Source organism: Hydra viridissima, unplaced genomic scaffold (assembly GCF_058129835.1).
Source record: "Hydra viridissima isolate aposymbiotic clone 2 unplaced genomic scaffold, HvirCarnegie_v1 scaffold_16, whole genome shotgun sequence".
In the NCBI taxonomy this organism is placed as follows: domain Eukaryota; kingdom Metazoa; phylum Cnidaria; class Hydrozoa; order Anthoathecata; family Hydridae; genus Hydra; species Hydra viridissima.
In genome coordinates this window covers 7,331,496-7,350,673 of record NW_028324315.1, presented here as the reverse complement: position 1 = coordinate 7,350,673, position 19,178 = coordinate 7,331,496, and the positions used below count along the sequence as shown (strand labels likewise).

Below are 19,178 nucleotides of genomic sequence, written 5' to 3'. Positions count from 1 at the left end.
CTTGGCTCAGGATGAAACTTTTTTTATTGCACCACAAGAAAAATATTTCTCTAAACTAAAATGTGCATAAGAAATTTACTTTACGTTGTTTTATTTTTGATTTTTAACTCTAACTGCTTTTACTGTTATTTGTAATTATTATTTTAACTTATATGTTACTTGGACAACATCCTATAAAAGGTTGCATAAAGTTGCCTATGATGACCTTTAGTCACATTTAATACCGTTTTAAAAAATTTTAATAATATCTAAAAATTAAGATATACAGAACGGATCAAAAAGGGTTAAGAGTGGCACTAAAGAGGCAAGTAATAGGAATGAAGGATGACTCGATGATCAGTATACGGGAAATAGCAAAAATTATAAAATTTTCGGAGAATATTGTCAGAAATACCCTAAAAACATTTAAAACCACAGGTGGCATCCAACGAAACGCAGGATCCGTAGGTATTAAAAAAAATAACAACCACGGAGCGCGAAATCACTCTCATTTTTCGTCGAGTAAGAGCCAATCATAGGTTTTGTTATCGTGAACAACATTCAATAAAAACCGTAAAAAACGTCCTTTTTCAAATACTTTTAAAAAGGTTTTACTTAAGAAAAACATTGGTTTTTATGCAACTGTTAGAAAACTCCAAACCTGAAAGCAATCCGAAAACCCTAAAAACGTGGCACACCAAAAAGTATGTTAAGATTAATTGTACCAAAGATTATACTAACTGGGATGCCTATGACAAAATGTAAACTTAGTTAAAATTTTAAAAAAGTACCCGTTGGTTAATGAAGAATTGTAAATATGTGTAAAGATTGTAAAAGTTTAAAAATATCTTTTTCGCTAACATAATTTATTTTGAGTTTTGTGCCATTGTTACGTATACAAAAAATCTTTTTTAAGTTTAGTTTACGCGAAAAAATTGAATTTAATATAAAAACGTGCGGTTTTGTTATTAGAATGTTTCCAGTAAAAGTTTTTTACTAACTTGGTCGATATTCTTCATAATAAACGCCTCTCTGACTTTATCTTGCATTTAAATTCTGAAATCTGCCAGTCCGCTTTTGAAAACGGATAAAAAAAACCATTTAACAGATGAAAAAATTTGGTTCAAATTAGGGTTTCTCAATTGGGATCCCGGAGGGGTAATTCCATGTCAAAACAACAAGTCGAGATAACCCACCATCTCAGAAATACTTGATTTTTGGCACAAATGTATTTAATACCGTCGTTAGGAATAATCAAAAATAATTTGGAGCCAATTTCATTATTTTGAGAGTTATGGGTCTTTGAAGTTTGAGATTTTTTACATTTTTTTTATTCTCCGCGCTCTTAGCAACGTCTATAGCAACACTTAAATGTTAAAGTATGCACAGTTACATTAACTATATGTTTACAAAATTTAATAGGCATAGAAACTTTTGAAGAAAGAAGTCAAAAATCATTACTTAAAGTTATTAGATCTTATATTTGAATAAAAACTTTAAGATGAAAACCGGGTTTTTATCAATAATTTTTCAGTAAACATGTATAGTTTAAGATTAATTGCAGAAAAGGTATTGATCTATTCATTTTAAATCTTTACAATAATAGTTTATATATAAATACCTGTAAGAGTCAAAAATTATTTCACTGTTTTTTAATGCACATATCTATTTTATTATTGTTTTATTTTTGCAATTTTATTTTTGCATTTTTATTTACCGTTTTGGTTATAATCTCCATAGAGAGATTATAACTAAAACAAATTCTCACAAAAAAATTATAATTTCTCACATAAGTATTATTATATATAATACTCAAATGTTAGAACCATTTGCTCCATTTAATTAGTTAGACAAGAAACCAGAAATTCATTTTTATTTTGAAAATAAATAAGTGTAACAGCTATGATTACACTTATTTATTTTAAAATAAAGTTTTGATTATAATACTCATGTTAGAAATTATTATTTATTTAATGTTGGTTTTAGAAAAATAAAATATTGAAATTAAATATTTTGATAATGGCTGGAACATCACAATGCTCTCTTGGATTGATTTTAAAATCAAATTGTCACAAGTTAACATATACAAACCACATTGGAATAATATTTTTTAAAGATTTAGCTCCAGATGAGCAAAATTTAGTTGCGCTGAGGTCTGGTGTTTCTCCTGATTTGATTATTGACTTATGTTTTCATCATCAAAAGTTCTATCTTGAGAAGTTCCCTGTGTTTCAGAATAAATGCTGTGATCCACTGTTAGTTCACAAAAGACCGTGCAAAGGTTAGTAAAGCTTGTCATAAAGTTTTTTATAAATGTTACTTTGTCATAATTTTAAGGTCTTTATGTTTGTTAATACTAGGCATATTTTATTTTATGAAGTTATATTTTTTAATTTAGCATCTCTCAGAGTAGTCACGTTAAGAACCATAGCTTTAAACAACAGGTTCAATATTGTACCTGGTCAAAAAATTTGTACAAATTGCTTAGTCAAATTAAAAGCTTCCACTGAAATTAATACTGATAACATTGATATTTCTGATGATTACACAAATGAAAGTATAAATAAAGAAAATGTATTTCACGTTCAACAAGAAGCTGATATAAATAAAAATAGACAAGAACTTTCGGATTGTCTCAGTATAATTGGCGTGTCACCAGTCAAGCTTCATGGACAGCCATTTGCGAATCGTATGAGTATTGGGGAAAAAAAAATTAAAACTATTACAACAGTTTTCAAAGAAAAGTTATCAAGTTCTTTAAAAATTCCATTGACAGAAGTTGAAGTTTTTGATAATGAATATATTCTTGATTTAAAAAAAAAAGTTGTTCAGTTCGAAAATATGTTAGTTTTGATAAAAGATAAACTTGAAAAATGCTGTTCATTTAGGGACAAAATTCAAATATTGACTTTGTGCCCACAAGAATGGTCAATTGAAGCAGCTAGTGAGTATTTTGGTGTTTCAAAGTATCTAATAATAAAATCTAGATCTTTAGCAAAGAAGGAAGGAATTCTTGCAGTTCCACAAACTAAGCGAGGTAAAATGCTCCCTGATCAAATAAATACTTTAGTAAAAAATTTTTATGAAGATGATGAAAACTCTCGCCAGATGCCTGGTCAAAAGGATTTTGTAAGTGTTAGTTGGAAACTCCATATGCAAAAGCGACTACTTTTATCAAGCTTAAAAGAGTTATTTGTTTCATTTAAAGTTCGATATCCACATGTAAAGTTAGGTTTTTCCAAGTTTTGTGTTTTAAGACCTAAATGGTGTGTTTTGCCAAACTCATCAGGAACCCATTCTGTGTGCATTTGTATCTACCATCAAAACATGAAGTTAATTCTCCTACCCGTTAAAATTGATTACCATGAACTATATAAATTTATTGTTTGTGATATGCAAAACAAAGAATGCATGTTACATCGATGTACACAATGTCCAAAAAATACATCTAAATTAGAAGAAAAGCTATTCGAACTAATAGGACAGTTTGAGGAAGAAGATACTATCGAATTTAACCAATGGGTTACTACTGATAGATCAGATTTAGTTATACAGCTTGTAAGCATACCAGATTTTGTAAATATGGTGATGGAAAAACTAGTCAAGCTAACAGCACATTCATATATTTCTAAATGCCAATCTAAATATTTAAAAAATCTTAAAGAAGAACTGCCATCAAATAGTGCAATAGTTCTAGGAGATTTTGCAGAAAACTATAGTTTTGTTGTGCAGGATGAAGTACAAGGTTTTCATTGGAATAATCTTCAGTGCACACTTCATCCAGTAGTTGTGTACTATAAAGAAAATCAAGTGTTGCAATCCACTTCATATTGCATTATATCAGATGATAACAATCATGATGTACCAATGGTTTACGAGATACAAAAATCAATTATCAATAATCTAAAGCAAAAGATACCCAGCATTGTAAATGTGATCTACTTTTCTGATGGCTGTTCATCTCAATATAAAAACTGCAAAAATATTTTTAATCTATGTCAGCATAAATCAGACTTTGGAATAGATGCAAAATGGGTTTTCTTTGCAACCAGCCATGGAAAGCAACCTTGTGATGGTATAGGAGGAACAGTTAAACGGCTTGTAGCTAATGCTAGTTTGCAGAGAGTTTCTACAAATCAAATATTAAACTCACGTGATATGTTTACATATTGCACTAACAACATCAAAGGTATAAACTTTATTTATATTTCAAGTGAAAGTTTGATAGAAACAAGATTATTACAATCTGAACGATTTAAAAATGTAAAAACAATACCAGGAACAAGAGACTTTCATGAATTTATTCCTGTATGTCAAAATGAAGTTAAGATGAAATACTGCAGTGATGACACTATCCCTATCTTGACTTACAAGTTTAAAAATTGTGAGATGCAAAGTGATGTGCAAAGTTGATGTGGGATTTAAATTTATGCACCAACATGGCCCTTGAATCTTAAAAAACATTTGCTTGCTTCCTTTTATCAATTATTTCTTAGAATTGACAGTTTGCATATGTCTATGATATGTATATGACAATATTTTTTCATTTGTTAACAAATATTACCTAATTTTGTTTTATTTTACAGTGCAAAGAAAAACAAAGGAATATGTGAAGAAGTTCACTGATTTGAATATAAATTTGTCAATTCATAAAAACATGGAATTCAAAGAATTAATGTGTTTTGATATTTAAAATTGAGTTTATTTACGGACATGAATACTATTCATAGACATGTATGTCATGAATATTGCATTTTTATACCTAAGTGAAAATACCTCTTATTTTTGACTAGCTCTGAGTGAAAATGCCTGTTTTTAATATTTAAGTATTTTTAATTGAGTTTATTACATATGCATATTGTAGTTTTACACATAAGTAAGAACTCTTACTTTCTGGTTGTGCCTAAACATAAATACCTATCAATTTTCTGTCTCATTCTCAATATTCTTTCAATCAAAAATAAAAATTAAATTTTTTAGATTAGTGAGTCGAAAAACAACTCAATTTTTTTTTTTTTTTTTAGGTATTTATATATACTTTAAGAATATGAAGTTTGGAAATATATAGATCATAACCTTTTCTGTAATTCCTCTTATAGTAAGCCTGTTTACTTTTAAATTTTATTAAAAATGCCAGTTTACTCTTTTTGATTTATTAATAAATATAAAAAATTATTATTTCTTAGTATAATTTTATGGTTTAGCATCTAATAATATGTAGAAAATTTCAAATTATGAAATAATATAGTTAAGGTAACAACGTATGTATTGACATTTTCTTGTTACTAAGGACGTTGCTAGGGGCGCATGATAAGTAAAAATGTTACAAAGTTTTGAATTTTAAACGAGCATAACTTTTAAAATATTCCGATTTGTTTAAAACAACTTTGTGGAATTCTTTTTAGCCTAGTTAAGTATCTTTGTTGAAAGAATTAAGTCATTTAGAGATAGTGGATTATTTTTTTGAAATTTTGTTGTTGTTTTGACACGGAATTACCCGGAGGTAAAAAACCAACCCGTTATCCCAGGATTTCAATGAAATTTCCCGGGAATCCCGGTAATTTTTTAAAACATTTTAAACATTTAAAAAGATATTAAAAATATTATTACTCAAAATTTGAGTACAAATTTTTACTTCTTTTTCCTTTTCTATAAAAATTTGGAAGATATATTATAGAGGGCAATTAAATCACCAATATTTTGCAGTTTTGGTTTGTGTCTAAGATAGATAAAATATTATTATTGAAGTTGATTTATAAATAGATTTGATTTATTTAAATGTTGTAACTTACAGCATATTAAGCTTAGATAAACAAACCAAATCAATTTATAAATCAAGTTCAATAATAATATTTTATCTATCTTAGACACAAACCAAAACTGCAAAAAATTGGTGACTAATCTAATAAATAATCACAATTGCAAGAAATTGCAATGAATAAAGGGGAGTCCCTGATATGTTAAATATAAAGTAACTACGGACAAGTTACAAAGACTTGTACGTGCAAAAAAAGTAATTAGTCACGCATAAAAGTTGGTAGTTAGAAAGCTTTTCTATTAATGCTATTGCAAAATCTGAATTTATAAGAAAATCTTTATCTGATAAAGGAATGATATTGCCAAAAAACCCTTCACATGTAATGAATTTGGTAAAAAGTCAATACCATCTAGCAAAACAAGGAGTGCTTAAGGAAATCACTATGCAAATTCAAGGTGGCTCTAGATTTTCTATTTCGATGGACGAATACACATCTTTAAAAAATCGTCGCTATTTGAATTTAAATGTGCATTCATTAACTAGGCTTTGGAACTTGGGCATGATTCGAATAGTTGGGTCGCTTCCAGCTGAAAAAACTATTGATATGGTTGAAAATAAGTTATCCGAATTAAATTTATCCACAAAGAAGCATATAATTTCTAGTGTAACTGACGGTGCATCAGTTATGAAAAAATATGGAAGATTAAGCGGGATGGAACATCAACTTTGTTATGCACATGGGCTACATTTAGCAGTTTGTGATGTTCTATACAAAAAATCAGTGATTTCAAATTCATCGGGCAGTGAGTGTAATGCATCAGACAGTCAAAATTCTGATGAAAATAATAGTGAAGATGACGAGTCTGAAGAAATCGATTTTACAACTTCATTTGATTTACAGTCAAGCCAAAACAACGATTTATTAAATTTGCCAGACGTTGAGATCACTGACGAATTATTAGGCCACATAAGTATTGCACAAACAATTCAAAAGGTCCGGAGAATTGTACGAATGTTTCGTAAATCACCACTTAAAAATGAAATTTTACAAAAATACGTAAAAATTACATACAATAGAGAACTCAAGTTAATACTGGATGTAAAGACAAGGTGGAATAGCCTTCTTGCAATGTTGGAGCGATTTATAGCATTAAAAAAATGTATATTAAAAGCATTGATAGATTTTAAACACAACGATGTTAACAATATTTCTGAAGATGAGTATTTAGTGGTGCAGACTATAGTAACAGCATTACAGCCAATTAAATTGGGAATTAAAAGACTTGGTCGATGCAACGCATGCCTAATTGATGCAGAGGGTTTATTAGTGTTTATATTAGATGTTTTGCGCAAAAATAAAGATTGTTTTTCGGCTAAAATGCTGCATAAATAATCCATCAAATTATAAACACGAATCGGACATATATTCTGTATTATTATTACCTTCCAAATCAGTCCTTCACGCTACGGCTAAAAAATTATTTTCGAAGCTATTTGTTGAGGGTATTGATGGTGGTGGAAACTCCGTTGAAATTGAGGAATTAGAATGCAGTAGCACCTGAATTAACACTTCATCAAAAATTTGATGCTGCCATTACGAACGTTAGTCGAATTGAGAGTCCAGAAGATGTATTGTATGACGTTAAAAATATTACAAAAGAAATGGATATTTTTGATGCAACGAAAAAGCGTACAAATAATTTAGAAAAATTATGTAATGCTCTATTAACTATCCCACCGACATCAATCGATTAAGAAAGAGCATATTCGGCGGGAGGTCTTTTTGTTACGAAAATTCGGTCATCTTTAAGTGATAGCACTATTGACAATTTATGTTTTTTAAAAAATTATTTTAAAAATCAACCTGTATAAAAAATATAATGTTATTGAAGTTTATATTTGTTTTGATTTAAGAGTCTTAGTTTCTCAGAATTATTTTGTATTTATTTTCTTGTTAAAAGTAATGGTATTAAAAAGGCGATTTTTTTTGTATTTGTTTTAATTTACACATTTCCCCACCTAATTTACCTAATCCCGGGAGTACCCGGGATCCCGGGAAATTAATCATTTTTGTCCCGGAATCCCGGGAATTAGATTTTTACGGGAAATGAGAAGCTATAGTTCAAATGAACATTATGTAAAATTTGGATACCCTGCATATTCTTGATCCACAAAGTCAACATATCTTTATCAATCGAATTCTAAAAAGTAAATTAGAAAACAAACAAAAAAACAAAAAAATGGGAGATCTTTTTGTTTTTTTGCTAATTAACAAAACTTGAAAAATAAAACAACTTTAATTACATTTTGAAGACTTGTCATTCGGCAGATTTTAGTGGGTCTTAGAAAATTTATAAAAAATATACTAAATACGTTTGACCCTTTAGTTTTAAAATATTTTTTATTTTCCTCGCTTTTTTTGGGTAAACAGACCGCTGTTCGTCGCTGTACTTAACAAAAGAAGTTTTGTGCTATTAGATACACTTTCAGTAACATTAATTATCAAAACATATCGCGTTTTATCCCGTTTAATCGCGTTTTATCGCATTGCACGATAAAGTAAGATAAAGAATTTCAATACAAAAATACAATTCGTATTATTACAATGCCATATTATGTTACCCAAAGTATAAAAATTTAAAAAATGAGTCGCTTTTTTTATGTTGAGAACGCATCTTCTAGTTTGAACTTTTTAAATGATTTATTTTCTTTCATTTTTAAAAAACAAAAGCAATCCACTTCATGTAAAACTTAATAAATAAACAATTCAGTCATAAGAAAAAAAACAAAAAAAACAACCGATCATTCAAATGTCATTTGTTGATTCTTATCATTCTTATCGTCAGAACAGCGAAGGGTCCAAGACGGATTGATTTTTTTCTAAAAAAACACAGGAAATCAACTTAAATAAATAACTATATTAAAGATTAAAAAAAAAAAAAAAAAAAAAAAAAAGAGGCTAAACTAAAAAAATAAAGCTAATAAGGATGATAAAAATGATGCTTACATTTCAATGACGAGTGGACTGGTCAAACACGACCCTCTTTCTTTTTCTCTTTTGATTGATTGAGGGGCTGCTTTAAGTGTATCTCTTTCATTAAATTTTATTGAGAATATAGATCGTTTGTAAATGGCGAAATTGGCAATATTGTTCTGCTCTAAGTTATGATAAGTTATGATAAAATATGATAAGTTATGATAAATTACAAGAGTCTTACCTGTCCTCTTTTCATTTCTTTCTCTTAGTTCTACCCCCCCCCCCCCCCTACTTAAAGTAATTGCGGCTCTCTTTTCATTTATTCTTTTACAATTGCGAGCTGTTTTTTAATCAAATAACTACAAAATGTCACACGCGCTTATTTTAATCATTGTTCTGAGTGAATCTTAATATTGTATAGATGCAACCATCCAAGAAACATCATATCTTGCAGACCTTTCACACACCTCTAAATACCTGGAGCATATTATCCTAAACAATTATTTACACTCGAAACATTTCGGCATTGCTGAGTGCTTTCTTAGTTGTCCTAGCAACTGAGTTGAACATTTGTAACATGTTTAAGGGCTCATTTGACTACAGTCGTATTCCAAGAGAAGCCAAAAAATGAATTTCATTTAAAAACGCGCAGTTTTATATGCAAACTGCACGTAAAATTAATTGAGCTCGTTTTTTTTTTTTTAAGCTTTTATAGCTTTTCTTCGTTTTCGGTTGCGATGTCTATTCATCATTTGTTTATATGGAGAGTTGAATAAGTCTCCGTGTGTACTTCTATTCTCGTTCGCTTTCTTTAACTTTTCTTTTTTCCGATTTATCGTTTATTTATATAAGTTTCTAAGCCCAAATGTCGCACATGCACCATATCGTTATACAGCCCTTCCTTACACAATATTACCTAATACTTGAATGCTATCCCAAAAATCCTTTATTTCCTTTAGAATTGAAATTTCTGATTAAGTTTCTGTTCTAGCCTGGTGTCAATATTCGTATTTGAAGAGCTGAAATTTCTAATTGGAAAAAGTTTCTAGCAAATGTCTTTCTAGTCGAAAATTCTTCGTTCTAGCCTAGTTCATATTCGTTTTGAATACTGACAAATCTACTTTGATAAAGTTCATGCTCAGTGTATTTGTAGCTTAATTCTCTTAGTTCTTGCCCTTATTCTATTAAATCTGGCCTGGTATCTATATTCGATTTTTTATGAAATTGTCATTTCTAACTGAATTATGTTTCCACTTGGTTTTCTTCTAGCCTAATTCTCTTAAATATAACCTAGCGTTAAAATTCTTTATAAATTTGGCGTTTCTATTTGGATTAAGTTTCAGCTAGGTGTGATTAAAGTTCTGCTCGGTGGTCGAATTCTTCAATTTTTAGACTCAATATTCGTTTTAAAGGTCTGGCCTAATTCTCTTAGTTCTAGCCTAATGTCAATATTAGTTTTTTTAGGAATTGACATTACTAATTGGAATAAGTTTTTGTAAGGTCTAATTACAATCAAGTTCTTCCGTTTCTGGCCTAGTCTTCTAGCGTCTATATTAATTTTCAAGTTTCTAGCCTGGTATAAAATATTCGTTTCGAAAGTTGACATTTCTAATAGGATTAAGTTTTTGCTCGGATTATTTCTAGCCTAATTCTCTTAGCTCTTGCTGAGTATCAATGTTCGCTTAAATAATGTTACATAATACATCTAAGCTTCTGTGCTTATTGTAAACGCTGAAGTAACCGGATCTAGAGAACTAAAACTAAGTTGTTCGCAAAAACAAAAATTAAAATTCGAATTGCGACGCGACCTTCGCATCGAACTTATACGATATACGAATTCACTTTTAACATTCCACTATGCTACGCCAGTTTAAGGCAACCAGCCTTAAACTGGCGTAGAATAGTGGAATGTTAAAAGCTTTAAATAGTAACCAATATGCATGTTTGATTTAAGCAATTGCTTTATTTATAAATTGTAATTTACAATATTTTGGTGAACTGGACTGTATTTAAGTAATTCTATACCGTCCACACATACGTAAAAATATATAAATACACAGCAAATATATGGATCAAATATATATTTAAATAACTTTAGCAGTTTTAACTGAATTATATGTTAATGCTAGCATTTAGTGGACGACTAAGTATGCAAAAAGGGAGAAAGAAAAACATTTGTGCTTTGTTCCAATTACTAGTGTAGAGGATAAGGTGTCCTTCTCGTCAGGGTCATGATTTTGTCACCATGGTATTTTGAAGAGACTGAAGCGCCGAGTCCCATGACCTACATCAATTTTTTGGTCCACTATTATGCTAAAACGAGCACATGCTCAAATTTTTAAAGCACTAATGTTTTTGAAATAAACCACGTTCAGGTTGTTTAAGAGAGGAGACTAACTTAAACCATGTTCAGGGTGTTTAGGAAGGGAAAATAGCTGACTCTTTGACAGTACTATTGTCTGCAAGCAAAAGGATGATGAAAAGTTAATGTTTTAGCCATCTCGAGGAGACTTGAGACTCGGATAAGGATTAATAATAATATTAAAAGGTGCGCGGCGTTTAAGCGGTTGGGCACTTGTAGAAGAGAAAAAGTCAATTATTGTCTTCAACTTTATACTGAGTGCTCTTCCCTTAACACTGGGAAGAGTTCTTTTGTTTCCTTACAGGAAAAAAATTTGCAATGAATGAACATTTTAATTCTATTAGCTATTTGTGAGTTTTGAACTTGTGTTCAACACTACAAGAATTGTAAGAGAATATTTTATTTGTATTTTAAATGAAAGTAAAGAGTAAAAGAGTGCTAATCACTACGCTTTTTTTACGCTTTTTTTTTTACGAACGTTTATTGAGTTTTATTGTATTCAATACGACGCCTACTGAGTATCAAACTCGCATTTGAAACTCTTGTTAACACGTATAAAACACGATAACCAGAGAATATTCAATACGATATTTTCCTGGTATTACATGCGCATTTAAAACTTTCCAGAATACGCGTTATTTACGAATATATGTTAGCCATTTTATCGTGTCGAACGCGCATTAAAAATAGACATCAGATGCGTATAAAGACAAGTATACAATACGACGCCTACTGAATACCAAACTCGCATTTAAACACGTATAAAACACGATAACCAGTGAATATTCAATACAATATTATTAACTAAGATGAATTCATAACATAATGATAATGACTAGCAGTAAGCAACCCGTAATACGGGCTATGAGTTATTAAATCATTAATAACAATAAAAACACATTAATGACTTGATATATTATCTAAAAAATTAAATACATTTCATCTATAAATATTTTAACTTTGACTCCCTTTCAGCAACGTCATTGCTTATAGTTAACGACATAAAGACCGCATTACCATCAGTTAATTTCTTTTTAAAATCTATCCAAACACAGGTACCAGAAAAAGAAAGTCAAGTAAAGCCTGCAAATACCTAAAAAAAGAAATGAAAAAAAAAAAATACAATTTTTTATTACAAAAGTACTATTTGCATTTTATTGTCAGTAGAATTAGGATAATAATAGTAACAGAAAATATATATTCGGTGTCTACAGAATAATTAAAAAAGATTATAAAAAGGCTAGACAACACAATGTAGTAACACTGGCAAATAACACCACAACTTAATAAGATATTTTATTAACTTTAATACTTGGACTAAAAAGATTTTATTTATTACAATATTTGAACAATTAAGGGACAATTATAGTTAAACAAATTGAGCAACTATATCATAAAATAGCAAGCAACTTGTAAAATATTTCTTATAAATGGTCATTATCATTTGTGGTATTAAGAAATACATATGAGCTCAGTAATTACATATGTTTTATTAAATCTCCCTCTCATCTAAGAGAGAGAGATACCTTGATTAAAAGCTAATTTCCAGCATTTCTTAATTAAGCTCCAGCTTCTCTGTAACTGTTGACTAATGATTAATAGAGTAAATATCGCATCATGCTAAATTTACAAAATTATAACCATGTTTCAACAGTAAGCTAAATAATCAAGAGATGACAAAGGTAAGACAAACTAAAAAAAAAAAAAAAAAAAATGAAAAAAGGAACATAATTATGATAGAAATTATAAAAAAATTTAAATTATTTAAATTTAAAAGTGGTAATTGTTACTATAAATAGTTAAACTCATACTTTGCTTTGTTCTAAAAAGTCTAAAGTAAAATCAAATTAACAGACATTGACACTGAATTCTGTCAAGTAAGTTTTCTGCTCACCGAGCAGCATTTCTTACATTTCAACAACAATTAATTTCATCCTGCCTAGATCTATTTTTTTCATTTGACAACAACTTTCAAGTTGCCTATTAGCATTTACATTAATAACTTCATTGAGCCTAATACTATCTATTTCAGTTTCACTATTATCATTAAACATATTACCAGTAATCTTACTATTGTTACAACTGAATAAATGAGCGTAAAAGAATCTTACAAATTGTGATCTTTTCTAATCAAAGACTTTATTTAAACTTAAGATTTATTGAAATCCATATCTTTTTATATGTTTATATAAGTCGTTTATCAAAAATATTAAACAATATTTATTTACATCAATTATTTTTAATTTAACAAAGAATTCAAAAGGAATTTTTTTATTTTTTCTATACTGTTATTTTTTCTAAGAAAGAATATTTATATAGATACAGAGAAATGTAAAATATACTGAAATATAGGCAGATTTATGTTTATAAACTTTCATGTCAACAGATTACAGTCAGTTTTCCATGTTAACTACATAAAATATACATCTTATATAATATACATCAAATATAAAATAAATCCAATATAAAATAAAACAAAATAGTAAACTTACTCAAATCAGTATCAGTTATACTGTGTGAAGTAACTAAAAAACACTTCAATTCTTTTCAATTGCTCTAAAAAATAACTTTCAGCTCTTTCCAATTGCACTAAAAAATAAAACAAAACTTGCTTAGCTGAGTTGCGTAGTTTACTAATCTGAAAAGAGATAAGTAAAAAACCAAAAACAAACAAACATTTTGTTATTACAACTTCTATATCTAAACAAATTAAATTAAACAAAGAATAACGCCAATTCTCCTTTAAGGCAAAAAAAAAAATAATAATAAAATTTCAGCTCAAATTTGCTTGCAGACCTTGCTTTTAAAACCATGTGAATGAGAAACGCATTTAGAAAAACCTAGAAACTACTTAAAAATGACCTATGCAACATTGAAGTTTGAACATTGACTGGACTAATTATTAGCAGATGTTTTTAAAATATTCATAAAAGTTTACTTATACTTGTTCTTTTATATTGTATAAATCCATCATATGATAACACTGAAACAAAATATGTAAGGGATAAGTGGATAAATACAAAGAAATACATCATATTTGAATCGAAAATCATTATATCTGATAGAGATAAGATGTCATGATAAGAGAGTGGTAGTCGTTAAATATTGTTATTTCATGTTAGCTTTTAAAAAACAATTCATGTTGGTATGTCATGATCCTAAAAACTTAAATTGAGATATAAACAAAATGTATATACGGCAAAATGATTTTTCTTGAGTGCCTTTTAGTAAATGATTAAAAGCAGTGAGTTTTAATAATAAAACCACTTATAATTTCTAACAATAGGTACCAACATAAAGTAAGCCAAATGTAACAATATAAGTAACACAAATAACAACTTTACGCAAAATCTTGCTCAACACGTTTGCCAAGTCACACACTTTGAAAACATGTAAACAACATAATATAAACATATATACTAACTATAAAACACAATATATTTATTTATACTCATATAATATTTATATACACAATAGATACATTTTATACTATTTTAAAAACACATTTATAAGACAATTATATAACACATATTACCACATACATATATTTATCAAAAACTTTTTAACTTTGAACATAATATAAACATATATGCAAACTATCAACATATATAACTTGAATTGCGGGAACTAAAAATTTAAAAATAATATGAAAAAATCTAAAAAGATTCATATATATTCATATATAAAGACATATATCTCGTCATAAAATATCAAACTATAATCATATTTAAACTAAATCAAACACTTATTGAATAAAGAACAAAAAACAGATAGAAGAGCTGTAATCCTTATAACAAAATTTAACGTTTAGCAACAATAAAATGTCAGTGTTGGCTCGAAATTTTAATTTATTTTTCTAAACTTTCTAAAACAGAACAAAAAATTCTATATATGATCTATATCTGATCAAATAAGTAAATAATGCACTGATAATCAGTAAAAACTGTACTGGAGATATGTGATACTGCTTTAGCAGAACGATATCTCTTCATATAACTTTTCATGCATTCCTGACAATTTCTTTTCATTCAAGACAAGCTTTTTACTAAATTTCTCAAGAGAAACCTTACAAATTTAAATTTTGCTTTCGCAAATTCAGTTTACGCATGCGCTTTAAAGCAAAGATTTTCGTCAAACCATTTTATGTTGATATTTGATCAAAATCGGGAACGATATCCGTACCCGATTTTGATCAAATATTATATCATGCGTATTTTTAATAAATAAGTGGTATTGAACTCGAATTCGAAACTTAAAACTAAATGCGTATTTTTCTGGTATCAACGGCGGTATGTTATTTACAATACTAGATAAGCCGACTGGGATCTACATTATTGTTAGGAGCCCATGATCTACCCGTCTCTCCCCTAATTACATTGTTTACGACTCCCTTTTCTTTTTCACTTTTAGTTTCGCGAGCTGTTTTTTTAACCAAATCCCTGCAAAATGACACACGCGCATGTTTAAATAATTGTTCTTAGCGAAACTTTACATCTCATTGATGCAACCGTGCAAGAAACATCGTATCCTGTATGACCTTTCATACACCTCTAACTGCCTCGATCATATTATCATAAACAATCATTTATGCTCAAAACTAGTCAGCATTGCTGAGTGCTTTCTTACTTGTTACGGCAGTTAAACCGAGCGGAGCATTTATGACATATTTAAACGCTCATTTGACACAAGTCGTATTACCAAAAATAAAAGAAAACTGAATTTTGTATAGAAACTTGCAGTTTTACTATTCGAACATTTTATGCACCTTTTACTAAATCTTTCTCACTAACTTGGTCGATATTCTTCATAATAAACACGTCTCTGAGTTGTGTTGCAATTGATTTAAAGTTACATATTTGCCAGTTCGTTTTTGAAAACGGACAAAATAAATATTTAACAGATGAACAAATTTGGTTCAAACAAACATAAAGTAAAATTTGGAAACCTAGCTCTTTCTTGATCTATCAACAAAGTCTTTATCACTAAGTTCTAAAAAGTGAATTGGAAGACAAACAAACAGACAAAAAGGCTAAATCATTTCTACTTTTTGCTTTTGTAATAAAATAACTCTCTTTACATAATTGAAGACAAGCCAGTCGTCAGATTTAAATGGGTCAACGTAAGTTAATAAAAAAGAAATTACAAACATTTTTAGTTTTGAAATGTTTTTTATTTTCCTCACTTATTGAAGGTAAGACAGACCCCTGCACTCAAAAAAACAATAGATCTAATGCTATGACCGTTGTGCTGTCTGGCGATGTGTCTCGTCGATGTCGTAACAGCCACGATACGTTCTTCTATATCTGTGTTGAATACACACTTTCTTCTCAGAGACGTTCTATAACTGCTCTCGTGAAGAAAGTTTATCTAGATTTCGGCTGCAAGAATGATGAACTACACAAGACACGGGCGTCTCACATCCGCAGCACAACATGCGCTGTCAATCTAAGAGACTGGCTCAGAGGCATTCGTAAGTGTATACCGTTTGCTGTTCTCATCATCTGGCGAAAACAAAAAGGCCACGTGACGGAGCGTTAATTTTGTTTGGCTAAAGTATCTGGTTTCTCTGCCGAAGAGAAAAAAAGTCCATTGAATATCCAAATTTGCCTTCAGCAATGACACCTGTGCCACATGACGACAGTCTCCCAATCCCGAGACCACCCGAGGATTGGACCTTAGACGAACCAGATGAAGAAACTCCGATGAAAAGAATCGACAGTCAGCCAGAATTATAACATTGCTCATCAGATGATCCACCATCTGATAAACAGTCAGAATTGAAAGAGTTGCTCAGATACATGGGTGTGAAAAAAGCAAAAGCCGAGTTGTTGGGTTCCAGGCTGCAGGAATGGTGTCTGCTGTCGACAGGTACTTAGGTTTCTATGTTTAGAAGCTGACATCATGACATCACCAAGTTATTCACGCAAGTCGACAGTCCATTTCTATTGTAACGTTTAAAGATTCTCCTCGGCCTTGGGTTGTTATCACAATCACGAAGAGTGGCATCTCTTCATTGATTCATTAATACTTAGCCTCAAAGCTGTTTTGCTACACATCGGAAGGAACCACATCCAGCATAGCAGATACAACTCGAGTATATGTCCTGAATGTCGTTGCTCTATTACTGAGATAGCAGCTCGGCTATAACAAGCGTTTTTGTTTCATCTGTGAACAGGACAACTGTGCCAAATAGTCACATTATTGTCGACAGAGATGGTCACTCCGCAAAAAGTTAGCTCCTGGACAGAAAAATATTGCACACAAACCACTTGTCGAGCCCAGAATGATATTTTTGCCCTCTCCACATATAAAACATGGATTCATGAAGAAATTTGTGACAGCACTGAACCTTATTTTATGAAAACATAAACATCCAAAATGTGAAGATTCTGTGCAAGAGAGATATAAATTGAAAATGAATATAAATTGAAAAATGCGAAGTATATACACATAAAGCGTGTACACGAAATAAATGTGAAAGTAGAAAAACAACTCAAAAGAAGTACTCCTCAATTTTTATGTCGAACCAAGTAATAATTTTAATACAATAATATGAGAAGATCAAACATTTAAAAAATTAATTATTCCTGTGGGAATCTAATAAAATTTCGAGCTTTTGCTTTAGTGGTAGCCATAAGCTTGCGCACAGAATGAGAATCAAAACTATTTGATGCTTTTTTAAATGATATTTTAATATCTTTAATGTTTCTGCAAAGCTTTTTTGTTTTTTTCATTTTTCCTTTAATAATAGCCCAGTACTTTTCAATAACTCTCAATTCTGGGCAGTTTTGAGGATTTTCTGTTTTAGGCACAAATTTCACATTATTCTTTTTATACCATTCCATAGCCAGTCTACAATAATGAATTGATGATAAATCAGACCAGAACACAGGTCTGTTATTGTGTGATTTAATGAGAGGTAAAAGGCGTTTTTGTAAACATTCTTTAACATATATTTGACCAGAAAGTGTGGACTGAGAAATATAAGGCGCTGATTTTTTGCCACAACTGCAAATAGCTAGCCAAATCAAAGCTTTTTTTAGCGAACTTGTCATGTTTTGTGTATTTAAATTTTTTATCTGCTTTTCCTCTATATTTGGCAATATAATAAACAGCACCAGAAATTTGTTGATGATCGTACTTGATATAAGTTTCATCATCTTCAATAAAACAGAAATTTTTAGAAATAAAATTGTCATACAACTTTCTGCCACGGGTTCTTGCACTTTTTTGTTGGGTTTCAGAACGGTTGGGCACTTTTTGTGCTTTGAAAGAATGAAAACCATGTTTGTTTCTAACTTTTGCAACGAAACTATGAGAAACTCCATATATTTTTGCGCGTTCCCTGAGTGAAAGGCTTGGGTTATTCTTAAAACTGTTAACCAGTTTTCTAACTAGTTTTATATCTTTAAAACCTTCCTTTCTTCCACCACCAGATTGCGTTTGATCGATTTTGTTTGAGAAAAACGTTGAATAACACGACTAACGGTGTATGGATGTATTTGCAACGATTTTGCTATCGAATTGTAGCTACTATTAGGATTTTGTAAATATTTGTGCATAATTTTTTCTCTTACGTCTTGTTCTTTTGTCATTTTTAGAACTAATTTCAAGTTAAATCCAAAAACTAACACATTTTTTTGTAACCACAACACGTTGTAAACAAAATACAAAACAATTAAAAAGGTTTTAATACAACTACTGAAAAAAAATGACGTGCTTATTCGTTCACATTTATTTCGAGTACACGCTTTATTTTCAAGTGTTTTATACCATCAATGCTCCTTCCACACGTTAGATAGATGTTAAAATCAAGACGAGGAATAATATAAGGGGAATACTACTTATGCAACCTTACGCCAATTACATGGAGAAACCCTCTTCCCCCTCATCCATCAGTGTCGAGTCTAGAAAAAGGTAAACATTAGAAATATTAACTGGTGACATCTTCATTACATAATATGTTTGTTTCCTCTTCATTTTAATGGATTAAAATGACCAGAAAACAAACAACGGTAAAGATGACGATGTTGATGATAATAACGTCAATGCTGACGGTATTGATGATAATGATGATGATGATGATGATGATGATGATGATG

At 29.9% G+C, this 19,178-nt stretch overlaps 2 protein-coding genes and 1 long non-coding RNA gene across 6 annotated transcripts in view; 1 reads left to right on the top strand and 2 right to left on the bottom strand.

Moving 5' to 3' along the window:
• Positions 1-1,145: 1,145 nt before the first annotated feature.
• Positions 1,146-4,648, top strand: LOC145180689 (uncharacterized). The gene is made up of 2 exons (XM_090073680.1): positions 1,146-2,260; positions 2,378-4,648. Exons 1-2 carry the CDS (start codon positions 1,999-2,001, stop codon positions 4,390-4,392), a joined length of 2,277 nt encoding a protein of 758 aa, XP_089929806.1. The 5' UTR covers positions 1,146-1,998; the 3' UTR covers positions 4,393-4,648.
• A 7,289-nt stretch (positions 4,649-11,937) lies between these two features.
• On the bottom strand, positions 11,938-15,173 carry LOC149877835 (uncharacterized). Of its 4 annotated transcripts, XR_016447879.1 has the most exons (4): positions 15,026-15,173; positions 13,569-13,665; positions 12,603-12,696; positions 11,938-12,169 (listed from the first exon to the last, which is right to left on the bottom strand). It is a non-coding gene; the product is annotated as an uncharacterized LOC149877835 (long non-coding RNA). The 4 variants fall into 4 exon arrangements; XR_016447878.1 differs by having other exon boundaries at positions 12,603-12,768; positions 13,569-15,173; XR_016447877.1 differs by having other exon boundaries at positions 13,569-15,173.
• A 3,564-nt stretch (positions 15,174-18,737) lies between these two features.
• Positions 18,738-19,178, bottom strand: part of LOC149877834 (uncharacterized) — a 4,721-nt gene continuing 4,280 nt past the window's right edge. The window contains exon 7 of the mRNA XM_090073756.1: positions 18,738-18,983. The gene's annotated coding sequence lies outside the window, so the exon portion shown is untranslated. The remainder of the gene's footprint in view (positions 18,984-19,178) is intronic.